Source organism: Malurus melanocephalus, unplaced genomic scaffold, assembly GCF_030028575.1.
Source record: "Malurus melanocephalus ecotype Western Australia unplaced genomic scaffold, MMel_1.1 scaffold_208, whole genome shotgun sequence".
Classification (NCBI taxonomy): Eukaryota; Metazoa; Chordata; class Aves; order Passeriformes; family Maluridae; genus Malurus; species Malurus melanocephalus.
Window position 1 is genome coordinate 755,701 of NW_026623440.1, and position 23,369 is coordinate 779,069.

At 36.6% G+C, this 23,369-nt stretch overlaps 2 protein-coding genes across 2 annotated transcripts in view; one reads left to right on the forward strand and one right to left on the reverse strand.

Moving 5' to 3' along the window:
- The window catches only part of RSPH14 (radial spoke head 14 homolog), a 61,198-nt gene that overhangs the window by 2,817 nt on the left and 35,012 nt on the right, over positions 1-23,369 (forward strand). The gene's annotated exons all lie outside the window — the stretch shown is intronic.
- GNAZ (G protein subunit alpha z) overlaps positions 2,500-23,369 on the reverse strand; it is a 39,838-nt gene continuing 18,968 nt past the window's right edge. The window contains exon 3 of the mRNA XM_057373869.1: positions 2,500-4,604. Within this exon, the coding sequence (XP_057229852.1) occupies positions 4,260-4,604 (345 nt within the window). The 3' untranslated portion in view covers positions 2,500-4,259. The remainder of the gene's footprint in view (positions 4,605-23,369) is intronic.

Below are 23,369 nucleotides of genomic sequence, written 5' to 3' on the forward strand. Positions count from 1 at the left end.
ACCTCATTTGACATATTACAGACATAGAAATAGTCTCTGCTTGGTAATTCAGCTTTTTTTAGCTAGCCAAGAAACTGTCTGTCTTCCTCTTTGCATTCACTTCTGTGCCTCACATCCAGATAATGAGATAGGATGTACCCTGGATCAGCTGGAGGAGGTCAGCAACTAATGCACCACTCCACAGCTCCATTTCTGCTGTTCTCTAGAGCTGAGGTAATTTGCAGGGCCAATAAAGCAATGTGTTCTGTGCTAGACAAAAAGGAACAGAAGCTGTACATGCCCTTGGCATCAAGTGTAGCTGTTTTAACTGGGAAGTGGTCAGTGGCTCCAGCTAGCTCTATGCCAGGCCACCTGCTCTTTCTCCAAACAGGAGTAATTTAGGAAAATGTGGTTATTTTAAGCAAATCCACTTACAGAGTATTTTTGATTTCTAAATTTAAGGATGTATACCAGTATCTTCCAGGAACAGTGGGATAGTTAAAAACCAAAAGGTGAGAAAATCCACAGAGACTCTGAGAACACTGAGGACTAACATTTCCAAAAGAAACAACCACTTAGTGGAAAGAGAACTAATGGGGCAAACAGACAAAAACAGATAGATGTATGTCTTCAGTAGAGGATAGAAGAGGAAGAGGAACCCGCAGGAGGAGAAAATAAGAAACACTAAAGAAATTAATTGCAAAATTTTCTCTCTTTGTGAAAACAATTAGTTGACATACCTAATACTGGACAATGTTAGTGAAAGCGTGTTATGCAATGATAAATGACCTAAGTAATAGCAACTATTGCAAAAATAGTTCTAGGAAAGAATATCTTTCATTATTATATGGTTAACATTGGAAAGGYTTAATAATTCTTACCCATTATGTATCCTGTCATTTATGGATACTTAGTTCTTTTAGGCAAAGATTGAGGTGGAATGGATGGGCCAGTGGATTTTTAGGCTTGTCAGAACCTCTATTTGGGAAGAGCACAAGCGATAATATTTCTCCTACATCTGACTCTCAGTGTCTCCACTATTTCACTCTTGAAAAATCATAACCAATTGGATGTGTGAGTAAGGACTCTTTAAGGATACCTTTTCCCTTTAAAACTTGTTTTGCTGTATGGAGTGCAAATGCTGAAAGGACAGATGGCATTCTTACTGCAGCAGATGGGGCATCTCTTCTGTGAATGTCATTGTTGCCCAGGTGAAGTGAAATCCCAACTGTATTAATGCACCTCTTTCAGGTGGCAGTGCACTGCATCACTGATAAACCTAAGAGCTGAGAAAATAGATGCAAATTTAATTGCATGATTTATCCAGGTGGATGACTAAGAGTCAAGGGATTTAATTTCAGCACCTGTCTTCAGGCAACAGACTTTTTAGTTTTAACTTTCCTGTACCTCAGTTTTCTTACACAATCAGAATTTTTTTATGGATAAAACTCTGTATAAAACAATTTAACATCTTGAATTCTTCAGACAGAAAACAGAGTGACTATGACTTACTCAGAATACTACTATGATCAAAAAAATCATAGTAATTAAATTATTAGAGAGTTAATAACAAGAAATTGCTATTCAGATAATATGATTATGTGACTTGAATATTTAAACTGAATTATTTACTTCTTTGTTCCTCCCATGCCTATGCTTTTAAGTCCAGTAGGAGCACAGGTGGTGCTTCATTTTCTTTTCTCCTTCCCAAGATAGCTTTCACTCAATGAGGAATGGAACTGGCTGCTTTTCTTTAGAAATCCCCTTGGGTCTTTATTAAAATATCCTAGGTTCTCCACTACATTTCTCTAATGCTTTTGTTAGAAGGACAAAATTCAACAATTCTTAGTTGAATAAAGATTTGGTTTTTAATATAAAGTATCTGTTATCTTCCTGATAATTGACTATACTTTTGGTTTTATCCAGCTTTCTTACCTCAAAGCTATACTGTAATGAATACTGGAGTTTTCTTGTCACTTCTTTCATTAACTGAAAAGGCCACAGTCCCATGAAAGAAAGAAATGAGGGAGGCACAACATCTAACAGACCATTCACTGGAAAAGGAATGACTGACTCACTTTCTACCTTTTCCACAATTCAACTGGCTAGTTATTGATAATATGTAAAAAGCAAATTAAGACTACAAATACTGCCCAATTTCCCAAGCAAATGATTGCAATTTAATAGTAAACAAAGTTTAGAGGAGCCTGTACTAGCAATTACTGTATATAGCTTTCAGTAAACTCACCAGGCCAAGCAGCCTGAATACAAAAATCACATGCAGGCAGCAGTACCTTCTCACTGCAAGTGAGACCTAAATACTCCCCTCAGCCATCACAGACATTTATACCTTGAAGGCCCAGCCTCATTGGCTCTTTTGTCTCTACAGGTAACTGTTGGCAGAGAATGCATAAAGGGACCCCATGTCTTCAGTACAGGGATAAAATACCTTGTTCAAAATTAGATTAGAAGACAACTTCACAAACATTATCCAATTAAGGAACTATCACAACCCTTCTTAATGAACACACTATAGACACATTCAGCATCATTTGAATTATTTATTTTTTAAGTGGACAATTTAAATGTTGATGTTATTAACCATTTTGTTTTCGTTTTCTTAGAGCCCTTGGCTGAAATTTCTTGCACTAATCATAGTACATAAGGGGAACAAAAGTAGAAGGTGATTTTCCAGTGTGCATGTGTGTCTGTGTCTCTGTGTACGTATGTGCTTTACAGTTATCAAACATATATTTACACACCAACTTTACACTGAAGTCTTTAAGAAGTCTTTTCTATGGCAGGGGAAAGAACCAACTGACCAAAGACTTAGGTCTATATGATCCATATGAAATTTTCCAGTATAGTCCCACAGAGCTTCTTATGCATTCAAACTTTTGCCGGTATGTTACTCCATCCAGTAGTGTTTCTTTATGAGATGAAACCTGGAGCTGAGGATTGCATCTCTTCAGTTCCCTTAGCTTCACTAAACTGTAAATAATTTAAATTATTAAATTGAAATATCAAGACATTTAGTTATTGTTCATATCGCTCATCTTTAACCTTCTAATAACACATCACATTTTAAAAATAATTTTAAAAACCAACAAAAAAGACTTTGGAGGCTATATACTACACAATCTCCATAGCTCCTGCTTCCTGGGAAATGTGTTACAATATCACAATACCCAGAAGGTATTTGGAGCAGTGGAACAGAATTGTCCGTTGGCAACWTTCACATTCAGCAATCCAGACACTACAACAATAATTTAAAAAATTGCTTTGTGATTTTTTTTTAAATCTGTATTTAAAAAAGGAACACTAACCTACTTGTTAAATATAATTTGGTTTTCATGAAACACCACAAGATTTGGCAAAAAAAGATGTAAAAGAAGACTGTTTTGATGTATAAAACTCCTTATCAGTAGAAGAAACACCGACCTTAATTTGGCTTATTCAAAGATTCATTTCATGTAGTTTTGCTGCATATTTGAAGCCATAAAGAGCAGAAAGAGCTGCTAGTCAGTTTGGAAATCACAAAACAGTTGCGCACCAACAATTCCTTTAATAGGCAAGTTGTCCTTGAGAAACAGTAAAGTAAAGCAGAAGTGTGTACATAGTATATGCTGAGAGTCATGTGCATGTGCATACATGATGGATGTGGACATACTTTTGACTGTGGGTACCAATATTGTGGGCTTGTGCCCATTCTCTATAAATTTAAATARTATTTTTCTTAAACTCTCCCATTCTGTAGCTTCTGGTTTGACCTAGCTTTTCTCCCCAACACAAGCATTCTGCTTCACACCCTGCAAATGAGTTCATCTGTCACTCACCAGATTAATATTTTTATGTCAATAAAATTTTAGGACAACTGGACGAAAAGTCATTTCTTACACACAACATGATAACACTCCCACTGTAGGAAATGGAATGAAACAAATGGAATAAAAGTGCAGTGACTGTGGTGAAACATCTCCACAGAGTTAGGCCTCAATCTCTTTTTTTTTTAATTTTTTGGGGGTTTTGAGTTTTTGGTTGGGCTTTTTTCACTGGGGATGTGTGGTTTTCTTGGAGAGGAGTCTCTCACTCTCCAGAATATATATTTGTGGAAAATGATGTAGCAAGTTAAGGGGGCATAAGAGGAACTGTGTTAATATATCAGATTTCCCCTTTTCTCTCTTTGGGCTTTAAGCATTGCCCCATTTTTTTCCACTCGAGGTGGAAGAGGTTAACCCCTTTTTTATCACTCCAGGAAAACAGATTAAGCCCAAAGATTCTTAGCAGAGGCCAATGTATTTGAGATTGTTCTGAATGATGACATCTGTCACTGCATCAAACACAAATTGTATGTTACTGGTATCAGTGGCACAGGTGAAGTGTGAGTAGATCTCCTTGGTCTCCTTGTTGCGGTTCAAGTCCTCAAACTGGCGTTGGATGTAGACTGCTGCCTCCTCATAAGTGTTTTGGCCTTTGTATTCAGGAAAGCAGACTGTTAAGGGGATGCGGCGGATTTTTTCTGCCAGCAGATCTTTCTTATTCAAAAAAAGGATGAGGGAAGTGTTGATAAACCAGTTGTTGTTGCAGATGGAATCAAACAGACGCAAACTTTCTGCCATTCGACTCTGTGGGAGAGGAAACAACAGTGTCAGCAATAGTGTTTCAGCACAACTGGAAACTCACTGTTCTGTCTGCTGCCCTGAGTAGGTAAACTCCATTTATGAACAAGTGAGCATGACCATCACAATCATGTTTGGAAATTAAAATCCAATGCTGCTATAGACTGAAAGCAGAGAGGTCCATTAGAAATCAGCGGCCGTCCTGAATGTTCATGAGCTATTGCTGCCACTGTGACACTTAACACTGATGCACCTGGAGCTGTCCATGGTACCAGGCACTTGTGAATCTGAGTTTATTGCGTGCTTACACATAAATAGATGTAAACAGATGTAATGTTTTGAATGGAAAATATTCTAGATTATTGAAAGAGGTATCACTCAAGTATTGTCAAAACTAGATACAGAAAATATCTTAATCAGGTATTTTTGGCAAGGTCAAGGTTTTCCAACATGTTTGGGTTTGTGAAAATGTTATGCATACATCATGAGTCAAGGCAGTGATCCAGGGTAAGTGAACAGAAGGGATCTGGGATATGAAAAGCCAAGGGTATATTTTGTTTACTAGACTATTTGCAAAAATATATGTGTTCCGTTTGTCTGGCTTGTGTTAAGAGGGGATGAAAATAATCAGAGTCGGAGCATTTTTGTTGTTTGACTGTGAAGTACTCTKGCCATTTCTCCAGTTTGGAAGAACCAAACAATGGAGGTGAGAGGATGACTTTGGCTTTTTATAGAAATAAAGTATTTTARGTCTAATTCTCCTGAAATTTGTATCAGTTGTGTTTACTGCATTTCCCTTGACTTCACTAGAATCAACTAATGAGATGAACAGAGAATAATCATTTACTGTTTATTACACAAAAAGTAATATGAAAATACCATTTATTTTAAATTTACCTTTTTTGTTTTATTTGGGAGTGAAAATGTATTGTTATAATTTCAAAGGAAATCTGCAACAGATTTGATCATTATTGTTACACTAAAGCAGTATACTGAAAAAATTACCCTTTAAAAAGTCATAGTTGCTGAAATAGGAGCAGACTGGTTTACATAAGTCTGGTTTTCAAATTAGCTCTTATACTTTCCTCAGTTTGTGTTATTACTCCTTTTCATTTGCTRAGTATTGACTTGGTCAGAATTGCATAGTCTGTTCTCTGAGTTCCACRAAGGCATTGATTTAGCTGTGTGTTTACAGTGTTTACTGATGAAACCCACAGGCTGGTGGCAGTTCCTGGTCATTTCCAAAGGCCCTGGAGCACAGGGTGCACCAGAAGGGCTGGCACTGCCTTGGCAGCCAGGGGCAAAACTGACTCATGAGCCTCTTAAGGCACTCTGAAATACAAGCTAAGTTGGACAGTTCTGCTGGTGGGAGCTGTTTGTTTAGTTCTTTCATTGGAAGATGGAGTCATCTGATGCTCCAGCCTACTTTATGTATGGACAGATATATAAGTGTAAAAAACATAGCTTTAAAAATACATTTAAGCATGTATTTTTTATTTCCACAATGCAAATACTGACACGACAGATAATCCCCTAAAAACGTCATAGATCTGTTTTCAAATACTCAGGCTTTCCTTTCCTGATTTTGTAACTGATAATAAAACTAAAAAATTTTTATCTCAGTCAATATGCTTTTGCTGCTAATAGTCTGAAAAAAAATCTTCTAAAGCTAATATAGGTTTTTGGCCAACTCTCAAAACAATCATGCCAACAGGATATTGCATTTTAAGAGGTTTGTGCTTATTACTGTATTTTGTAGTGAATCATAACACTGTCCCTCTACTACCAAATCCACCACTGGAGTCTGTAATCCAAGGACAAAAGCAGAGAGTTAAAACCTTTCCATAAATTGTGAAATGTTATTAACATACAAGAGGACAGACAGTTTAAAATTATTGTGACCTTGGTGATCTCTTGTGTGAGGTAAAGAAAAAAATCAGTAAATTGGTGATCTTGACGCCTAAGAAATTTCTTCTTCAATSCAATATTATAATATTGGCTCAATATCTGAAAGTCATAAAATCCTTAACTAAATTAAATACCATTTCTTTCAGTTAAAATGCAAGTAAGCTAATCAAGAATCATTTCCAACAATGATGCAGGCAATATTACACCAACAGTTCTATGTTCTTCCTGTGCTGGGATCCCAGGGCTGCATTCAGCTCTGGAGGTGGGGTCTCACCTGAATGGGGCAGAGGGGCCCAAATCCCCTCTTCTCCTGCTGCCCACCCTGGGGGTTCAGCCCAGCACACAGGGGTCTCTCGGCCCCGGTGCACACAACAGGGGCCAGTTGAAGTCCAGCTCACACCCACCAGCATCCATGAGTCCTTCTCCCTAGGGCTCCTCTGTCTCCTCATCCCTGATGATTTCTTGACATATTGTAAGAAATAAAAGAAGTTCTAAGGTCAAGGCTGGCACTAAAACTATGTTATACATCCACTCATATACTCCCAGCATAACAGGCTCATTTCTGGTTTTGACAATACTGTAAAACTACTTGATGTATCATATGGAAAGTGAACTTGAAAGGGCTATTGCTTRTTATAATGAAAATAGAATATATTGTTGTATGACTCCCAAAGGTGTAATAAAATGCATAGTGAAATAGTGATACGTATTCTTCTCTGCAGTTCTGGAATCCTACAGGGGGTCTACAGCCAGGTGATSAGAAAATATGTGCTGCTGTAACTGTATAATTATACACAAGCTGGGRTATAAACAAGATAATGCCAATGCCTTATCTGGATGGCCTTGTTGGGGGCTAATTGCAAATTCTTCTCTGAGCATAAGAACAAGGAATTGGTTGCTTAAGGGAAAGAACATGCTAAGGAACAGATGGCTGCTTTTATGCTTCCAGTACTTTGCAGACACACAAACATCCCTGGTCTTTCTCTGGAACAGTAGAGGTGTGCTTCGCAGGAAAGAGTTCTGAACAAATAAGAATTTCAAAAGTTTATCAAGATAAAAAGTAATTTTAAAAAACAGAATTGGTAAATAGAGCCAATTTGTAATGTAGTATTTCCTTACAGATTTCACATTAAAGCTTTCTAGTCACAGCTGAGAGAGCTTTGAAATTGAACATGAAAAATAATGGAGAAACTGTCACAAACAAGAGAATTAACTGTCATTTGTGTTAAATGCTTAAGAACTTCATCTTTCAGTCATTATTTCTCTTTCATTATTATTTTAAAACTGGTAGACATTTGGGGATTTGAAAACCTTAACTAAACTAAATAAAATGTATCTTGTATAAGCCATAAAAAAAATAAATAAAATTTGTGCAGGAATAGTAATATTTGCTTTCCATAAAAGTTCGAAAATCTTTAAATGTCAGTAAATCTTGGAAGAGCCAGTTGAAGCTGTTGCTATTTTCCTGTAGAGGCTTTCCTTGCAATAGTGGCTGACATTTAGCATATGCTGGTAGCTATGAGCTATTTCACAAAATGGCACGAAATTCTCTGTTTCAAATATCTTCTTTAGAGATCCATGACTTCAGACCTTCTGAAGAAAGCAGATGAAGCAAAAGTATTTGAAGAAGGGGTAGTGGGGTAAAAAGGTAATTGAATCATTGGATGTTTTTTCCTCACTAGACAGAAAAAAAATTGAATCCATTCTGAAATAAGGATAGTCTCCAAAATAAATGAAGGAAATGCCATTGTCCAGGACAGTCATAGTCAAAGCAATTCAGGAATTCAAACTATGCTTGRATAAAGGCAGAGGAAAAACAGAATAATTTCACAAACAATAATATAGAAAGCAAGAGATAGCTTGGATAAATACAAAGAGACACTCTTTGCTTGTAGAAAGGACTACATTGAAGTGCGAGTTGAAGTGTCCTTCCTGTGTAGCAGTCAGGCAGTCCTGCTTGAGTGCTGGGTAAGAGAGGCATGCAAAACTATTGCCTGATTCATCCTTTGTTCCTACAAGAATGTATAGGCTCAGGTGGCTGTGGATSTAAATGGGAAAAATTACAATAATTTAATGAGTTTTAAAAAATATCTTTCATCTAAAAATCAAAAAGAAGAAACTGTTCAAGAGAAGTAAATAGAGTTAATCCAATATCTCTCACAGAAATTAAGAACTGCACTGAGACAGGATTAAACTGGGATAWAACACTCTATCTGGGTTGTCTTGAATATACCTGTTCCTAGCCTTGGCCTCTCCCATAAGGGACAGGGTAAGCAAAATGGATTGTCTAGACAAAATAGTTTTGGTTTTCAAACCTTTTCTTCCCAATTTTAGGATCCCAAAGTTTTCCTGGAAAATGTTGGGATTTCTAAACTGTCAGAATTAGAAGGGGTGGCATATTAGGGTAAGTCCCACTGTGAATTCACTAAGTGTTCTTAAGTCACTTAGCAGCTTAATTTACTCTACAAGCAGACAAACTCATTATCTCATCACCCAAACAATTTGTTACAATGGTCTAAAACCACTGCAGGAAATCCTGACATCATAAACAAAACAGAAGAAGCTCAGGATAACTCGGATATAACGATGTCAATATAGCACCTATATTAAAAGAGGAACACTAACCTGCTTGTTAAATATAATTCGGCTTTCATGAACCACTACAAGATTTGGCAAAAAAAAAAAATGTAAAAGAAGACTGTTTTGATGTATAAAACTCCTTATCAGTAGAAAAAATACCAACCTTAATTGGGCCTATTCAAAGATTCATTTAATGTAGTTTTGCTGCATGTTTGAARCCATAAAGAGCAGAAAGAGCTGCTAATCAGTTCTAATCAGTTTGGAAATCACAAAACAGTTGCACAAGTTCTTAGAATACAGRAAGTAAGAAACATAAAATTCATTTATCTGATAATAGACAAGTATTCCTTCCATACAGTGCATAATTAAATGTAAAACTCTGTTGTGAGACATTAGAGAATCATGAGAATAGTGAAAGTCAGAAAAGTGTAATTGGGTTCAAGAAGCAATTAAATTAAAAGGGCACTTAGACAGAAAGATTTTGATGCAATCTGCTCTTCAGTTACCTGGGAGGGTAAATTGCAGGATATATCAGTGTATGCTTGATTTGTTCCCATATTCTGCCTAAATGTCCGTTGTTGCCCACAGTCAGACACAGACTGCAGCAGGTACTGGCTGTGACCTAGTACAGCTGGTTTGTGTGTTTTGGCTGTCAGAACAGCTCATCCTTGGGGAGAAATCACTTGTTTATTTCCCTGTTTGTGAAAASTTCTCCTTTACATAATCCATGTAAAATTGCTTCTGTTCCCAGGCAATTGTTCCTCTCCCATTAGTCTTGCCCAGTTTAGAGAAAGTTTGTTTCACACACTTCACCATCATTTGAAGCAGTGAGTGTTTCTCATTGAAGGATAGGTAAAGGCTCTTGGCACTGGAAGAACTGACCTCTTGTAATTTGCATTGTCCAATGCTGGAGTGTGTGAATGACAGTAAGATAATTACATTTTCTCTTAGACATAGAAAAAAGAAAGAACGAAAACTGGCCCACATTGATGCTGAACCAGTTTTCATCAGAAAAAGTTGGCCAGTCGTTTCAGTAGTATCTGAAGAATAAAAGTGGCGTATTATACACCAGAAAAGAGAAATGGCCCTTTATACTGAGAAATTCACTGCAGGGAAAAAAATATTCCCACAAACCCTGAGACCATTTCTCAGACTGTGGGACATCTGGAGAAGGATGCATTTTGCCCTCACAGCTTAGGCAACTTAAATTCTTTCAGAAGCACTGACTTCTAAACATCAAAATGTTTGATTGCACCTTTGAAGATACTTTAGGTAAGATGCTTACAGAGTTTAGCACAGCAAGAGCTCTTATGGCAACAACAGCTGCATTCCCTTTGTAGCTCATCCCTGTTGCAAGATTAGGGTAGCAGGAGCAAGTGGCTATTTTTAGCACACTTGCCTGGAATTTTATCAAAGTTCTTCCCATCGTGGGGGTTCTGAGGTTGCCTCCTACTAACCTGGAAGAAACATAAAGGCTGAGGGGCACAAAGGTTAGTGTTCAAGGTCAAGAATGAAAAGGCAAGAGGAAGAAAGCAGAAGGGAAAACTGCAAAGCAGCCTCAGATAGAGGGTCTAAATCTGAGTCTGATCTTGGCCTTTTTTTCATAAACTGAGAAAAGTATTAAAAGTACAAAACCAGTATATTTAGCATCATGGAGAATCTTGTCTTTACTTTCAATAAATTCTGGTTTTAAGCAATGTTATTGGAATTTAGCTCAAATCAGTTTCAAGAGAAAATTTCTATGAAGTGATTCTAGAGCAACTGGAGAATGAAAGAAATGGTAATATAWGCTGAAAGAAATGGTAATATATGCTGAAAAAAAAAATTTCCCATATTTGAGATGGAAATTCTAATCTTGGACTGCAGACAAAGAAGTAAAAATAATTTGGGTTGATCAAGATTGTATTTTTAAAAATCCCCAAACAACCCAGCATTGTGGTCTCAGGTTACAGGAACACATTTTTCCTTCACTGAATCTGTCTCATTCAGCTTGCAAGATGGACAATGTCACATGCTAGTCAATATTTGTCTTTAGAGTCACGACTCAATTTATAGACTCATGCTTTACTACAGACTTGCTATTTATGAGCTGCTCAAAAAACAGAATTACTGGTTTCCTCTCAAGCTTATAATTATTGTATCTGAATATTTCATTGACTACATTTGTTTCCACAGCATGTTGTCAGATCAAGAGGTGCTGTTGAAAGGAACTTATAAATAGGAAATGAAACAATCTATACAATGAGAAATTATAGTTAGAAGGAACCAGTAATTCTAGACACCCAATCTAATTTACTAGAACATAAGTTTTCAGCACATCTACTAATTCTTTAAACAAAGTTGAATAGGTTTTTTAAGCTATAAGTGATATTTGGTGTAGCTCTGAATAATCAGACCTACTACAAATCAAATAACTGAATCCCAAATTAGGTCCCTTTGAGAAAAGTAAGGAAGAATGTGGGATTACCTAAGAAAATTTTCATTTAATAAACACATTTGGAACTAAAAAGGAACATGGACCTGTGCCAGGTTCTAGTACAGTTTTTCAGGAGAAATCCATTGCTTTAGCCTTTTTAACTTTGTTTTCCTGTAATCCTATGTTCCATTCACTTCACATTTTCCTCCCTCTGCAAGAGATGATGCCAGCGTTTCTGCAGTTGACAGTGTTATTTATCATGTGGGCCCCCATTAATCATAGAAAAATCATTGCATTCATTGAAAAATACATAAAACCTATGGAAAAAACCATCATCAATATAAAGTCTGAATCAAAATAAGATTACAATATTGTGCCATTTATTAACTCTTGATAATTTGATTTCACCAGATTATTTAGATGCCTCTCCACCTCATCCTCAACCCACTGTGCTTCACAATGTAAATTTACTCCCAATCTTCTCACTCTCCCAGTGCTCTTTCCTCCTCTGGCTGGTACGTTCCAGATGAGAAACAGTGCTTATGTAATTTTGTACCATTAGAGGCTGATCAGATCTCCATAATAATCATTCATACCATTCATATTAGCACAGTTTAAAATAATTCAAACTTACAAAGGAATTAGGTTTCCCAGCATCTCTGAGACAAGGGCTGTGCCAAATATTAAGATCTTGTTAAAATTATGAAATTCTTAATTGTGGATTTTTAAAATCACGGTTGAAAATATTTTTTCCCCTGCAAATGAACCATTTTTTTAAAAATCACCGTACATTTTACCATTTGTAGAAGGGTCGAATTATTGTCTTTTGTCCCCAGCTCTCTCATGTCTGGTCTGGTACAGTAAGAGTCAGTCATTTTGGTGTATTTAAGTGTGTGTTGTATCAGGCATCTGACAAAGAATCTTGGCTGTGGCTACTTGATCCTACTGATTATTCCAAATTCCTTCTCTCCCACACTGGAGAAAAGSTCTTGTGCTTCTTTACACTAATCCTAGAATTTGCAGTACTACAAGATAGTAGCCTWTGTGCCTTTGTACATGCATCACCAAATTTTATTACTCATTGTGGCTGTGAGTTTCAGGTAGACTGGATTTTTTTTCCCTTAAACTCTGGGATTCTGTACATCTAAGTATATCACATTATTTATTTTAACTTGCTATCTAATAATCATCCAACTGAAATTGATAACTGAGATCAAGAGGGGTGTTAGATGTGCTGAGACTAATTAAGTTACACAAGGAAGTGTCTCCTGGGACTCTCCTGCTCTCAGGAGACAATAGAAACAGCATTATTGGCTTATTTCAAAAACATTACCATGTGGCTTGAATTGGTTCGTAGGAGATCACAAGGGGAATCACAGGAAGTGCTGGTAGAGCAATGACAGGCTGGATAACAGAATAGAGCAACAGGGAAAGAAAAAAACGCAAACTGTTTGAGCAATTGATCTTTTCTGTTATTACAGAACTACAAGTCAWACTAACTTTTTTTTGAGATGTTTACTCCATGTGAGTGGCAGTGCATTAGCCCTGGCAGGCTGCCTGCTGTCTTTTGCAACAAATCAACTTTTAGTGTTGTCTCTGTAAARTAACTGTTGTCTGGTTGGAGGACTCTTAATTAATGGATCTAGGATTAAATCAAGAAGGAGACATTCTGAGAATTACTYATACCAGAGGAAACAAGAAAAAAACCTAAGCAAGTTAGCAACTTTTGCAGGCTGAAAGGGATTTCATTTATTTGCAAGGCTGCTTATCACTTGTCCATTTCTTGGATTTCTYAAGAGAGTGTAGAATGATTCTCTATTCAATCCATTAAAAGGGAAAGGGCTCTATTTTGGGTTGAGTACTGCTTCTGTATTTTCAACTYAGCATTTAAACTTTAGGTCAGAAATACTGTAATTAATTTTTTATCCAGTTATAACAGAGAATAATTCTGGTCRAATGACTCCTGAACCTGTCCTAAGCACAGAGAGAGAGCCCAAGATGCCTTCTCCTCCAACTTCTGTTTTCCACTGCATTCATTTCAAGTCCCTCTTCAGGTTTCCATGGAAATAGCAGCGAAGTGTGCTTATATTCTTGGCATTAAAATATTCATAAAAAGGGATAAAGAGATGGTTTAAATGACAGATGCTGTATTGCTGAAGCAGGCAGTTAAATTTTGGATTCTTTTCTGTAAATGATCATGTGTGTGAGCAAATGCATTCTGGGGAGAACAGAATATATTCCTCACAGTGGGAGGAGAAGGGATAGGCAGGACAAATCTGACCTGCAGAGAAAGCAGGAATGAAATGCAAGATTTCTCAGAACAATGCAAAATAAAATGCTGCTAAGATTTTGCTATTAGAAGTTGAAACCTTTCTCAAGGGAACAGAAGATGATTTAAATTTATGTAATTACCTTCGGTAACTGAAAAAAAAAWTCACAACTCCACACTATTTAATTAAATTTTAAAGTCTTACCTGTATAAAGCTTCCAATTCCTTTCACTTATTGCAAATGGAATACAAAATACAAAATTAAAGTTTAACCCCTTCAAAAAGACTCTTAGATGTTTGAACATTGAGTACATTCAATGTTCTAAAATATCTWTAAAACCTCAACATTCTTTTAATCATAGAAAATCTAATTGGAAGCAGGAAATACACTTACTTATCTGTATTTTTACTCATGAATCTTACTCAGACTTATTATTTTGGTTATTTACTCATTATAGAGATTTAAAACTTGAGCACTACGGAAATTATTCTAGTAGTTTAAATAAATATTTATATTCTAGAAAATCTCTTTCTCTGGTTCAATATATAAGCTCCAGCCCTTTGATACATTCTTAAATACCTTTTGACATACTAATTATTTACATTTCCTTATTGTAAGGATTTGATACCATAATAGAAACTTGGTGATGTTTCTGTTCACTTAGTCCCTTGTTCAGTGAGTGAACTGAGAATTGCAAAGGGCATGTGAAATATATCTTAAACCACTCCCCTGGATAAAGGCAGGATTACTGATAAATAGAAAAAGTGGCACGTGATACTCAGTTTTTACCACTGGCTAGCCTGAAACATTCTCAAAGGCTGGGAATTCACAGGCTTGTTTCAATGCACTTCACTGGGAAGCTATTTTCTCTGYTTTCAAAGTGGAGCAATCTTGCATTGTAAATGTGTTTTATGGTGTTTCTTCTGGAATTTTGTGACAGTCYAAATTCTCCTTCAGTTTATGTTACTCCCTGCTTCAGCTTAAACCTCTGTTCTACAAGTCTGCATCCTCTYAGCTTGTAAAAGAACTTCCCCATTTATATTGTATCTATACATTGAGYAATACAACTTTATATTGCATATAAAACTAGTTTCTAAATAGGAGAGTCAGCTTTATGAGTCAGAAAGMAAGATATCATCCAGGATCTATTTACCAATAAAGGAAACAATTGAGAATGGGCAGTATTAATAAACAAAATTCATACTAATAAAAATTCGCAATTTCCTCACAGCAAATAATGAATGCAAAGAGCACAGAAATACAGACGTATTAATCAGGAAAGCAAAATACAATGAATTAAAATCTAGAGCCTGGTTTTGCTCAWATTAAAATCAGTAGCAATAATACTTTCACTCACTTTCCAGTTTGAAAAAAACTGTCAATAAAATGAAATCAGCATCTGTAATATAATCTGCGGGAATTCTGTACAATTTCCCAGTACTTCTCCAGTAAATAAACAATTTCAACTATTAAGCTGCACRTATGATGAAATAAATACAAGGATTTTCTGATCTAGTTGTATATTTTACAGACTGTTTATTAAACCACTACATCCATCCAAGCCAGGAGTAGACAGTTTTGCCAGGCAAGTTCTTCCTCACTGGCTCATCTTTTGGCRCATGGGGACTGCCAGCCCTTCTCCTGTGCCTTTAAAATTTCCTTCTTGAAGAAAGTCCAGCTTTCCTGGACTCCTTTATTCTTCAGGACTTCCCCCCAGGGGACTTTGTAAACAGGCTCTTAAAAAGAAGTTCAASGTGTCTGTTCTGCTGACCTTCCTCCTTACTTTCTGAGAATTGCAAACTCCATCATTTTGTGCTTGCTGTGCCAAGGCAGCCTCCAAGCAGCACATCACCTACCACCTCTCCTATTCCTTCTGAAGAGTTTCTGCCCATCCACTGCAGCACTCCAATTGTGCCAGTCCTCCCACCACGTTTCTGTGATGGCAACTATGCAATCGTTTTCCTGCTGTGCAGTAGCTTCCAGCTCCCTGGTTTGTTGTCCATGCTGTGGGTGTTGGTGTAGAGGTGCTTCCGCTGAACTATTGATCCCACCACCTTTTGGGAGGGAACGRTCGTGTGGGTCCTATACATGACCATCCTTAGACTTTTCCATGGTTACTAACACATCAATCACTCACCTTTATATCTTTGCTGCCACCTGGATCAACCTTAGCTTCCAGAAAAGTTGGTTTAGCGCCCTACTTAAAAAAAAAAAAAAATTAACCCCCCCCCCCACACACACACACACTATTTCAAGTTGATATTTATCTGGCCTAACTTTCAGCCATTTGTTCTTACTTTGCCTTTCTCTGTTAGATTATGTATTTCTTTAAATATTGAACATTTTTTGTTCCTTCAGGTATTYATACACTAAGCATGTACTTCACAATCTTTTTAGCTCTACAAAACTAATTAACCTTTTAAAACCTTTTTAAATGCTGTAAGTCTCAGTCTGGATTGCTGGATAGCAATAGCAGCCAGATGCTCTGCAGAACACTGCCTCCAGGACATTTTAGGCACGGCCACAAAACATTTACTCTTGTCAACCTTTCATTTTATTTTTTTAATTTATCTTTAACCTCCTTTATTAACCTCTCACGTTTCTGATTCAACTGGATTCTTCTCCGTTTTCCATGTGTGGGTTGTAGGGGGTTATTTCTTTATTTTTAATTTCTGCTTTCGTTTGATCTCTGAAGATCAGCCAAGGCACTATGCAAGCTCCTGTTAGAACCATCCCTCTCTGTAGCACTGCCAGAACAATCTACGTTGTTAGACTACACCTGAACCAGGTTTTATAAAATTGACTGTACTCTGACACGTTCCATGACTGCCCTAATCAGAATCATCATAAACATGTACACAGTGGAATGCCAACTGATGTGGGGAAATGTTAATGGAAATAATCTCTCATTGCTGTGTCAGAGGGGCAGTGGGAAAGCTCAGGCTGCTGGAAGCACTGGGAGCTTTGGCAGGACAYGGCTGAAGCCCGTGACACCCCACTGCTGTGTTTCCAGGGAAACGGCAGAGGGAGAGATCATGAGGATGTTAAACTGGAGGAGCCCGGCTGTCCTGGAGGAAGTGCAGCACATGTCTGACATKCCATCATGGCAATCTTTAAAATAGTTTATAGTCACAAGCTTTCTCCCCATAACTGATAGGCTGAAGGATTCTTGCTTCTCATTTTATGCTAAATTGCCTGAAACTATTATCAATAGTTTATATCTACTGATGGTAAATGCTGCGAGTTGGTTTCTATTTGTAAAGTAAGATATAGCCAATCAGTAAATAATCAGAAAAAATAAACAGAGAGTATGTGGACTGTGTATTTTGAAAACAAGTTGTTTGAATCAGTTCAATAATGGAAAGAAAGGACATTATCAAGCTTAAATATCTAAAAAATAAGTGACAGGAGTTAGAGAGCTGAATTAATTGGAGTAGAGGAGTTATTCATTGTCTGCTAATTTTGAAGTATAATCAGGGGACACTGTCATTGGTTGACAAGTTAAAAGTTTAACTGAGTGTATTAATAGCTTTCAAAAAATGCATTTTGATGCTCAAAAATCTTTCCCAAGATACAGGCATACGTATTCAGTCTTGGCAGCACACAATAAAAAAAAAAAGAGGCTGAAAGCAGTAAAACTGCAGCAATAAGCACGAATTACCAAATCTCTCTAAGTATGTAGGATCTGTTTAAGGCCCAAGCTTATTTAATACCTTAGTTAATGACAGGAGTAACTATAGCCCCTGATAACACTACATTAAAAACATGTCATAAACAAGATTAAGACAACAATATAGCAGAATTAGAATTAATTTTAGGTCTGTGCCAAGTCACTGAGATTTTTTAGAGTTTACGTAAGTAATTCAATTCAGGGATTTTACAGACTTGACAAAGAGTAGTCACTAATGATCTATACAAAGGAAACAAGCAAAATGAGTTTCAAGTTGGAATAAGAATTTTGCCTCCACAAATATTTTCAATGCAAAAAAAAAAAATAAATAACAAAGAAAGTTGTATCTGAAAAGGCTCTAGTCTAGATTAAGAGCTGCTTCAAACTGCCCCATGAGAATATTTCTGGGTATGGTGGTCAAATATTTGTATTTGCACAACTTTATAATAAAACTGACCACTTCTCCAGCAGCCTATAACAAACACCTGTATTTTTGTAAGTTGTAAAGTTTCTCAGGGCCTAGARTGGCTCCTTTTACCAGTGCTGTTCAACTCAGAGCATGCTGATAGCACAACCACCAAGTGATTTTGACAGTGTTGCATTGGTTAGTAGAAAAGGTTATTGGTATGATTACCCTGTAAAGATATTAGTATAAAGGCAGTAGGCAGAATTAATAGTAAATTTTTAAAAAGAGAACATGCTCATTCCTGTAGCCCTCCAAGAGCAAGAATGCTCAGGATCAGTCCATGGACAATGCTGACCTGACAAGGTAGTTGATTTGATCTGCAGCCTAAAATGCTGACTTGTAATAGTGGAAAAAAGTTCTGAAAAATCCACCACCACCAAAACTCACTCTGAAGCTGTATTAACAGCAAGGATCCTCCTTTGTTCCAACATTTCTGCTTGTTTTTAAGGCTAATTGGACTCCACTATTCTCTCCAGGGTTGGCATACCACAGAGAGTTGTTACTGCTTATAGTTATAAAAATAACCCAAAGTAGCTGTTTTGCCAGACCAGGATGGAATTTTCTTTTTCTTTTTTTTTTTTTTTTTTTTTTTTTTTTTTTTTTTTTTTTTTTTTTTTTTTTTTGTTGACACATTCCTATTCACTGTGATTGTTAAGTAGACAACATACAGAATTGTGAGAGATTACATCAACACTTCTCTACTCACTGGATGGATTCTAAGTTTCTAAACTCAACCCACATTATTGTTTTTGTGGCATTGGACCTCAGTGGGATATTGACTTCTTACAGTACAGTCAAGTGAATTTCCAAGCTACATTGATATCATCAATATTTCTCATATGGTTTTTAAAAGTTGCTCAGTTTATTGTAAAGTTCACATAAGAAGCTACTATTTTTATAACATGGAAGTAAAACGGATTGCCTGAACTATACCACTCTACTTCATATGCATTAAGTTTCAGAGAATCTAATTAACTTCTRAAGATTAAAGCTCTACATGTCCAAGAAGCATATTTTCCATAAGGCTAGGCCAGGCTTGTCACATATGCCTCTAAAATTATGCRACATTCCCTACTGTTCAAGGGATTCTTCAAGGACAAATTTAGATTTTGCTTTTAAGTAAATGATTTGCAAYACAGTCGTGTAGAGAGTTGCACATAAAGATGACAAATGCTATTGAAGAACCTTGTATTGCTCTGCTATATTCCCCTTCTAACTCCTGTCATTGCCTTGCCATAACCAGTTYTCCAATTTCACTTGTATCTTTTCTATGACAATATGTTTGGAAAGATGTTTGTGGCTTTCCAACCCYCTTGAGAGAGGCAGAGACATTCAGTTCCTTTCCTTCACAAACTGATTCTTTACCCAATTGATATTATCCAGTGTATATGATCAATTCCTCTGCCTTTCAGTGTCAGTGGCTTTCTGACTCACTACAATTCTCCCAGGGTTTGACAGGTGCCCTGTGTTCATGTGTACTATGCTGGTGGCTGGTTTAACCCTGCAGTTACAGAGTAAGCTTTACTCTCGATTGATAGGCATTTCTGGAATTCAGCTKSGTTTTGTTTGGGGTTTTTTTCCTTCTTTTAGGGTTTGAAGAATGGTGTTGTTACTGGATAAACAAAAGTTAAATTCAGATCTCAGTTATTAATCCGTCAGTACCCATATCTTTCCACCTAAGAACTATTCTGAGCCTGAAGCTCATAGGACATTTAGAAGCATTCTGCCACTCCTGATGCCTCCATGTTTTATTTACTTCAGTGCTGTAATGCTTGGAATTTATTTAAAAATCACAGCAAAACACCTTTCCTATTCAAGAAGCTTTGAATGCAGGCAGTCACAGASACCAAAAAAAGAGAGTTACATCATCTCTCAGGCATTTGTCATAGGGGGATTTGAGCCATCACCTGCTGTTCCCTAAATACGCCGGGAAATTCAGTCATGTAATTCAGACGTAAGTCTGACAACCAGCACTGGACACTAAAGTAGACAAATATTGTCCATCACTTCAGTGCCATGGTTTTCCAAAACAGGTAAAAGTCTTTCTGTTGCTGTCCTCCTGAATTTCTTCTAATTAAGCCTGCTGCTCTCCTGTGACAAAAATACTTATTTATCTGTAGGTTTAAATATGGGTTTGTCTTAGGGATTAGTCTACTGACATGAAATAGATAAACCTCACGGCAAAGCTTTGCAAGTTTTTACAATCTGATACTGGTATCTTCCTGCAATCATACAATGACATTAGGATGAGTCTATTTTTTATATTCTGTACTGTGATGCATTATCACATTTTTTTTTTTTTTTCCAATCAGAGGAAATAATTTAGTGAACATGCAGGCATAATTATTTGCCTATAAAGTTACTGTTAGTATCTGAAATTACATAGAATGTTAAGTTCAGGGTATGGCAACAAATTCAAAATATGAAAAATTGCTGTCCCATGTGTTCTGTGGGAGAACATCCATGTAAGAAGCAATTACAGTGAGCAATGTAATCAAAACCACATCTTCAGACTTGAAAGAATATCTAGTAAAACACACTGTAAATTGGCAGTTGATCAATCATTTCCTATTGTGTATATTTGTTATTTTACTGCTGTTTACATATTTTAGAAGATACATGCTTGGATGCAAGTCTTCAGGCTGGATTTGTGATACATTACTGTACAAAGTTAAACTTTGGTAAGGGACTATATATATTACATTCTTAARTGAAAAAAGGCTAGAATTTCATTTGCAATGCTGAAAGATTACACACAAGAATGCTGAAGTCATCCAGGATTTGCTCCCACACAAACTTCACTATGAAACATCTTGAAATGGAAAAGCTTAATAAAAAAATGGAACAGTTTAGGTCAGTCTTTTTCCAGGATTCCCAAGTGACTTAGTTTCTCAGAAAAACGTTTTCTGACATGATGTTTTACCACTGATGATAACAGGTGCTAAAGGGACTAAGGATACACGAATCACAATTTGCCCTCTGTCCTGACTGTTAGTATTAGCATTGCAGGAGAAGAACTGCATGCCAGGAAGGATTTTTAATATACTGTGTTACTCCAAAAGCTGAAGTATGAGGAAAGGCAAATAAGCCCCTTAAGTATTTGGCCTCAGGAAAAAAAAAAAACAAAAAAAATAAAAAAAAAAAAAAAAAAAAAAAAAAAAAAAAAAAAGAAAGAAAAAAATGTTACCAATGTTGTTTACTAGATAAAAAAAAATCCTGTCAGAAACAGGATTTCTGTTTAAAATTCATACAATTAACATATGACAGAAGGCTTCCCAGTTATTAATGGGTAATTGAGAGGCTCCATTATGACCCAAGCAATWAGTGGTACATGAGGCCTGCTCCAGCCTGAACTGTTTGCTGCAGCATTTTGGCTTTTTCATCTGCATCTTCCTTTTAACAAGATACCAAAAAAATATTCTCAAAAAGCCTAATTTTTGTATCCATTTGCAGTGGCTGTAAGAAAGGGAATAAAAATTACGTATTACCTGCAAGCAGTTTCCCTCTAACATCCATGTTTATAAAATTACTGAACTAGTGTCATTTTTAGACCTGCACCACCTTTACTTGGTATCTCTTCTACATCATGTCAATCTCCTGTGATTACTGACCTCAGGAATCCCAGGCACTGTTAAACACTCATGTTTAACTCGTTTTATTATGTGCTTTGTTATTGCATCTTTGAAGTGTTTCTAAGTCTCAAACCCTGTTGCAGCTACAGGCTGTGGAAGAGAAACATCCATGAGAATAGACAGCAGGCATGAAGCACAGACCTGAGTGCACAGAGCTGGGCAGATGGGGACACTCACAAAGAAACTTTTCATGGTGACAGGCAGCAGCACTAACTTTTGAGAGCACAGATTATTTAATATTCTCTGGCACACATTAATTTAAGGAGAAATTTGAATAAAGATGAGACAGAGATTAACGGATAATGCATTCCAGTGCAGGATGCAACTTGTAAGAGGAAAAAAAAATTACTTGATAATTTAACATTATCAAAGGCCAGAGAGGATATCTTAATATGTAATAAAAGATAGAATGGGACTAACAGTTGCTAAGGACCATGAAAAATAAAAGAAGTGATTTATTTGTTATAATAGAGAAGAAATCAGCATGGGATATAAAAAAGCAACCTTCTCAGAGTGCTGGCCAGGAATAATGATCATACAATAAATCAAATGCAATCCAAAGGTATTTTACAAACCTATTTYGCTACTGTGTCAAAAGAAGAGGCAGCTGTTATGTGGTTGAGTCATGCTAACTAGCTCTGGTGCATGGAAAGATAAAGCTATATTTATTCCACTAGGTAAGGAAAAAACCTCCTAAGACATAGAAATGAAACCATACACAGATCACATTTGCAGATAACCCTAGATAAGCAGAAAAATAGTATTACAGAGTGACACAGGAAAACATACAAGGTGGAGAAAAAAAAAAGTGAACTGTAATTCTTCATTTATCTTTCTCTTCAGTAAACAATTAAATATCACATATGTTAAACAGACAAGTAAAAATACTGGATTGTCCAGGTCTACAGAGTTTCAACCCAGTGATTTTTTTCCTGAAAATTATGTTAGCCAGAATAAAGCATAGCAGGAGAAAGAGCCCCTGCAAAATTCAGYCTTCCCCTTCTGTTATTTGTTTTCAGGCAGGATAAATTTAACTTACATTGTCACTTAAAATTACACGCAAAGGAAAAGTTGTCCAGGCAGCTGATAGTTCAGGCATTATTTTTGTTCTCCCTTCTGCACACTGGTGTCACTACAACAATCTCACCCTCAGCAGACTTCACGACTCAGCTATAATCAGAACCCACAGTGTGCAGAACTGGTTTTTCCCTCATTTTTTACCATATCTGTCAATCATTACTTTAACRCATCTTCAATAAAGACAGAGCTCATGCATAGCATTTCTCCACTTCTGTCAACAGGATCACAGAAGTTATCATATTCATACAGATCATTTGCTCAACTTTCACAGTTTATAAATCAGCCAGATTCTTACATGCTCTCTCAAGCAGTAAGTTATGTTTGGCAGTAGACTAGTTTTATTTAGCGGTTCTCTTCAGCATAGATACTACACCAGGAAGCATTTTACACTCTGCAACTCTATTATTTGTAGGGCTTTTCTCATGGGTGGCAGTCTCATTGTTGCAGTTCCAGTAATGTAACAATGCAGGTACTAATGTTGGTCCTATGTGGACCAATGTCCATAACAATTTTTCAGAGTATATTGATTTTTTTTTTTCCTTTCAGGTAGTTCTTTTTGATTTTTAAATCTGAACAGCAAGTCAGAAAAAGTCTAAAGAATTGTAAGAAATTAAATAGTTCAGGGTCTRGATGTAAAATACCTTTCCTAATATGAAAATGATGAGAAAAAATAGCAGTGCTTCTCTCACCCTCAGCAGACTTCACAACTCAGCTATAATCAGAACCCACAATCCCTGTACACCAGGATG